The 6590-nt window shown below is 36.2% G+C and overlaps 1 protein-coding gene across 1 annotated transcript in view; it reads right to left on the bottom strand.

Annotated features, from left to right (window-relative positions):
* Window positions 1–5005: 5005 nt before the first annotated feature.
* Window positions 5006–6590, bottom strand: part of LOC107724013 (protein Daple-like) — a gene marked incomplete at its 3' end in the record, with an annotated part of 5243 nt that continues 3658 nt past the window's right edge. Inside the window, exon 3 of the mRNA XM_016532774.1 lies at window positions 5006–5114. Within this exon, the coding sequence (XP_016388260.1) occupies window positions 5006–5114 (109 nt within the window). The remainder of the gene's footprint in view (window positions 5115–6590) is intronic.

The following is a 6590-nucleotide window of genomic DNA, read 5'->3' as shown; positions in this document are numbered from 1 at the left end:
GAGAGATGACACTGGGACTGTGAACCCCTATCTGCAGTCCGAACGGATTATTATACATTCTCAATACCTTGACGAAACTGGAGCAAATCTGGTCCATGTAGATTAAATGACTCAATGTTAGGGTTTAAGCTTAAACCTAAATCTAGGCTAAGCTGGGAGAATGTATCATTTTGGCATTCAGCACTGGAGATGTGTAATCTGGAATCTCTTTCATAACCAAACGTGAGACAGACATTCATCTCATGTGCAAATATTTACAGAGTCCAGATCACAAGTCATTAGAAACCTTCCAGTGCCTATCATTGATCTGTGGGATCCAGACTTAAGAGGATGTTGTTTTTGATCTACCCAGGCTGCAGTAGTCCATGCACCAGAAACAGAGTGATCACATGCCATTATGTTTATCCAAAGACAACCAGTTAAGACCATCTTTAATTATTCCCACAATCTTGTCAAATCTGGTTTACAATACTGCTTCTCAGATAAATGAGTTACACCAACTTGTGCAAAATTTGGCGCCGCAGTGCCTGGGTGTGTTGGGTGGTTGCCAGGGACTTGCTAATCTATTGCTAAAATGTTCTGACACTGCTTTTCCACCAAAATGGTGCTGGTGCCAGTTCCTGGTTAGGGTGATTTGAAAGTGAACCTGCATTTCCACAGACTTGAGAAGCAAACAATGATTTAGCAGATTACTTACCTCGTGTGACTACAAAAACAGTCTAGAAGATTTAAATTTTTAAGATATTGCTTGGAAAACTTCCTACTCTCCATTCTCGAATCCAACTGGTTCTGCCATGGCTCAGTTTTCATTCAATAGAAGTCTAAGGGATTTGGTTGCAAATTTGATTGGTCGCCAGGCAAAAAATCTAAGTCTCAGGGCTAAGCAAAGTAAGCACACCTCTCCTTAATAAGCCTCATGATTTTAACTATCATTCATGTTCGTAGCACAAACAGGGTGGAACAAAAGTTTAATACTTAGGCTTAAGGGTGTTGAAACAGTACAAGCAGTAGTAATAGCAAGACTTGCCTTAGCAAACACCACTAATTAATCACTAAAATCATATGCATCTTCCTTTATCACGCTCACTTCCTGTGGTGCTGCCGCATGAACATGCTCAGAAAATGTGTTATTTTACCCCTCATGTCAACAACCATTTTCCAGTTTATAGATCCTTTTAGAAATGTATGACATTGTTCGACTTGCTCACACAAGCATAAAAGACCAGTCTACGGCCACCTGCTTATCTCACTGACCTTCTGGGCCATTTCTGTACACAGTGGCTGAGACCACTGTTGACACTCAGACACAATGTAGTTTATGGCTGAGAGAAAGCGCTTTGCAAAAAGAGAGGACGTCAGTTCATCTCCGATTTCTGTGATCGCAAATAGAATGCTCCAGTTAATTCTGCAAATCAATCCAAATTGATGGAACGAGGAAGACAACGAATTGATTAGTTCTATTCATGAATGGTATACTGTCACTAATATTGATTGTGATTATACAACAGTATAGAGATGTGGTATTGATTATTGATATTCAATAGTGTGGTTAGTGTTAGTATCTAGTGTTGGTATCATCTCATTGAAGGTTTTCTAAAATGATTTTAACAATGGCATCACTGGTCCCATTAAAAAAAAAAAAAAAAACGTAGCAGAAGTCAATCCCAACCATGTTAACTGGTGCAGAAGTATTTGCGAAATGTGTTTGGAAGCAACCATTACCTTTTTAACTCCACTTGGTGCATCAAAACTTACACACCTTATATTGTTTGCAAGTGTTACAAAATGTTGTTTTTGATTATCAGCCAAATATTGCACTTCAATTAAGTGTCAAATAAGGCAATACATTTTCATAGCAGACGCATAAGTAATGCTATATTGCGTCTCTGAATGCAAATTTGTTGATAAAAAGATACATGCATATTACTTGTGCACAAAGTACTGCTAGGAGTATAGCAAGTCTCAACTTCAACTGACGCCAAATTCATTGCACTGCCGTTTAATTATTTTTCATTTTAACTTATGTGTGCATTTATTGTTATTTAAACATTACAAAAATTTATTCTGCAATATAATATTTTTTTTTTTTTTTAAGTTCTCTTTTTAAAGGAACCTTTAAAAAAAATCCATATTGAGCAATTTAGTAACCGTATAATATTTCTGGGTAATAATTGAATAAATTACAGATAGTAGATTGAACATCAGCTAACCATAACATTGAGTCACCTGATTCAGTGCTGACACCTCATTTATTTATCAGTGTGTTATGTACTTGGGGCCTAGGTTGTCTGTGAGGAACCACTATATCCTAGAAAGATGTAAGTGAGAAGATATTGAACAAAGAGTTAATGACCCAACTCCTAAAGCATTAGAAGAAAACAAACAGGCCTAATTTGAGCGAGAGAGCTAATGCGTAACAAAAGCAATTTCCTTTGGCCATTAGCCTGATGTCTTTAGGACTGCATTTCAGGGGGTCTTGAGGCTTTCAGTTCTTACATTACAGTGACCCTTCCCCCATCTAGACCCCCATATGTGGGTCTCTCAGGGGAGCGATTAACACAGGATAAAACAACACATCTGGTTCTATTAAGCAGAGCGCTGACCCACATCAGATGCTCAAATGCTGTCTTTCTGAAGTCCATTTGCGGGGTCACATAGGACAGTTTTGGGCTGAGACTGAGCACTTTGAGTGTGTCTTGGACAAGCCACATGAGGAAACTGAGACTGCTGGCCAGTTTCAAACACCACAAACAACCCAAAGTGTGTATTTACCCCTCAGTGCAGAGAACATTAATGAATAAGCTGAGTTTTACCAGGCTGACTCAACATATCTGACAGAGAGCTCCTCTTCTAGTTAAAGTCTAGTCAAAGTACTTTTTATGCCAAGGTGAGGGCACTTCTGTATGAACACAAACCTCTCAGTTACTTATTACTGAGCCCATTGGGTGACCTATAAAAAACGAGCTCCACCCAAGCCAAATATGTGGTTAAGGGGGCCTTCCATCACTGGAGGAGTGTGCACTGTGTGTGTGATTTCTACATTCTGACACTCTGCCAAAATCTTGCATAAAACATAATAACACTGATCAGTAAGAGGTTATTTTAATATCTCAGCTGCCTATTGCAGAGTGTTTATTTAAATGGGACAAAGAAGGGACCTGTTGGATGGCAAAAGCAGGGCAGGGCAAAAATACAGGCTAGATGTCCCCCTCAATATTCCCCCAATATTTAGTGTCCTAACAATATTTAACATGACAAAGTCCTAAGCAATAAAAGTGTCCATGTGTCCTAACAAGTCACGACAAGCAACAGACCATTTTGCTGATTACTTGGTTTTTGATTTGGGCAGTTTTAAGGAATCTCTAAGGAAATTAAACATAAAATATTTTGTCATTGTGTCATTTTTCCACGCAAAACTACTGTGCAACATTTTGTGTCACGCTTGGTTAGGACTCAACATTAAACTTTTACCCCTAGTACAGAATATTTGGTTACATCCTTGCTTGAATGTGTTTGGAAAAAAGAACAATCTACAGAAATAATATATTTTAATTTGTAATCAAGAATAATTTGAAAACCCAGACAATTCCCAGCAACTGACACACAATCAGTCTTCTTTTTCTAAGCTGGGATGGAAAGCAGTGAGGTCTGAGCAAGAATGCTTCTGAGACGCTCTGCCAAGAGAAAAGGGGGTCAGATGTGGCAAACGCATACTCAGATGGTGGGACGCTGCCTAGAACCGACCAAACCAACCAAAAGATTTCAACTCCCAAAAGCAACAACATAAAAGCCTCCTTCCAGCAGTAATTGTGAGTGAGAACTGTTTTCTGTGAGACCAGAAATTATGAGTCAGTGCTACATTTTCTCTAATATCGTGTTGAGAAAGACCTGGTCCTTTCATGGCTCCCTGTTTTCTTCACAATAATTACCATCATTATGACTACAGTCTCTCGTAAAAACTTTCAGCCTCTTATAGACCATCTTCAACTCAGGTCTTGCAAACCATTCTCACTCCTATATAATATACATCCAATGAACCCAATGAACATCCATATAAAATACTTTCTAAAAATGTGTTCACAAAACACATTAGTGTGGTATACAAGGATTTTAAAATCTTGTCGATACAAATAAGCCAATAATTATTTTCATGTTATGCTCATTAAATTGCCAATATTAAAATTCTTCAGTATTTTGTCTAAATAAATTCAAAATAAAACACTATTTAATTAAAATACTACTAAGATAAACAGTTTTTATGCCATTAGTAAATTTATGAATTACAACATTATAATGTACAGTATGAAACTGGATATTCATTATGAAGTTTGCTAACTATAACATTTAAAAATGTTATTAAATTACTTTTTATAAATTAAAAAATATATATTTTTTTTATTTTGCTTTGGATGATGGCAAAAGTTATATAAAATGTAAAAAATTTTAATTTCTAATATTTGCTAATATATATCCAATATTTATTGATACTTTTTTTTCAAAATTTTAACTGATATCATCATGCATACATGTGTAATATGGATAAGCCATGAGGGTCAACTAGTCCAACAACCAACTGATTAGTTAAAGAGGTCTCTGATTGGTGGCTGGCGGACATGACACTAAACCAGCCAGATTATACCCAGTGACCAGTCATCCAGATAACCCACCAACTAGCTGATTTTGAAAATATATATATTTTTCACATCCCTAACTGGCTGCCTTCACATAATAACTAAGTTTAAACAGGCTTGACGTAACAGAAACACTTCTATTAAGATAAAAACAATAAGGCGCCCAGCTACCCACAATTCCAGTCACATCTGCAGACAGGTTTAATCCCCACGACACCAGAATCACCACCTTGTGTCTGCAGAGACCAGCTACTGTCTGGCATCAAACACAATCACACACATGCACAACGCTTTCTTTAAAAAAAAAAAAAAGCCTACTAGTGGTCAGGAAGTACTTTTCCTGTTGCAGCCGGACATGGAGGAAGAGATCTTACCTGGTAGTAGTTTTTGATGTGTCGGATGACAGTGTTGAGGTTCTGTATTCTCAGGTTGACATCATTGTTGATTTGTTTGTTGACTCGCTGATTCATGGGGCTTGGGTCTCTGTGGACCAAGAGCAACAAGAGTACATTTGAAAATCTCACATAAGCACATTTTAATAAGGCTTGGCATGATGTTTGACTATCATTCCACAACCTAGTTAATTTGTGAGGTCGACTAGTTTGGTGAACCCAATTATGCATGATTTCCTCAAGACCAGTTGACTAGTCATTCAAACAACCCACCCCAAGACTGCGCTACAAATAATCATTATCCATCACTTTAATAAACTGAGCTGTATTATTATTAATTTTTACTTACATTTTTTAAGTAATACATATCTTGGTTCATATTTTTTTATCTGATTAACATTACAGAAAGTTGTGTGTTGAGTTTCTTGGCTTTCTTTTTTTCTTTTATTCAATACATCATGACTTATTCCACTTGGCTACACTTGGAATCACTCATTCCTCTTTCCAAATCCAACGTTAAAACTGTATTTTTTGTCCATTTATTCTAATATTCAAATCCATATTTGCATCCTTATGTCTAGGAATGTTTCTAAAGTTGTTATCTGCCAAAAAAACTAAAAGCATTTTGAATGATCTGTCATTAATGCTGAAAACTTTATTTATAAGATACATAGTTTTGCACATAAATAATTTTACAATTTGAATGCACAGTGACCTGATCTTCAAATGTTGTGTATATAAAACCTACCTCAAAAACATTGCATTACTTTACATATAGATTTTTTTCTTGCATTACAAACAAATCTTTGTTCAGAATAAACTATATACATTACATCAACAAAAAATTTCAAGTTATTTTGACAAGTAATTAGGCTATCATATCACTGGATGTAAAGGTTGAAGCCACTGAGTGGGTCCTGGTCTTAGGCCAACAATTCACTAAAAAATTTTTTTTTATTGGTCTTATGGAGTATTCTAATTTGTTGAGATAGTGAGTTGGTGGGTTTTTGTTAAATGTGAGCCAAAATCATCACAATTAAAAGAACCAAAGACTTAAACTACTTCAGTCTGTGTGCACTGAATTTATTTAATACACGAGTTTCACAATTTGAGTTGAATTACTGAAATAAATGAACTTTTCCACGACATTCTAATTTATTGAGATGCACCTGTAATTAGTCTGGTTTTAGGTTCACTTGACCCCAATCGAATGCTTTTCAAATTGTGATCAATCTTTTCTTCCCTATTACGACGCATATGCAAGTGAAATGGTTTCTCAAAATTAGAAAAAAAGGTTAACTGTTGCAATCTCATATAAATAACAGGTTGCTGGAGGTGAGGGATTATTGGCCAGTCCTTGCACCGATAGACAAATCATCAAAAGATGTTGTTGTGACGGGACATTAATGTATACTTAAAAAAAAAAAAAAAAAAGGAACTGCCCAGCCAATTATGATGTCAAGTGCCAGCAGATTTATTTTGACCATAGAGAATAACAGAATGTTTTTGTCCTTTAGAATCCCATGGTGCTAAAACTTTTTTAAACCATTTGCCATTAGCTGGTCCT

The sequence above is a fragment of the Sinocyclocheilus rhinocerous genome, unplaced genomic scaffold (genome assembly GCF_001515625.1).
Source record: "Sinocyclocheilus rhinocerous isolate Xijiao unplaced genomic scaffold, SAMN03320098_v1.1 scaffold1056, whole genome shotgun sequence".
Lineage (NCBI taxonomy): Eukaryota > Metazoa > Chordata > Actinopteri > Cypriniformes > Cyprinidae > Sinocyclocheilus > Sinocyclocheilus rhinocerous.
The sequence above is the reverse complement of the archived record's forward strand: the minus strand, read 5'-3'. Positions and strand labels throughout refer to the sequence as shown.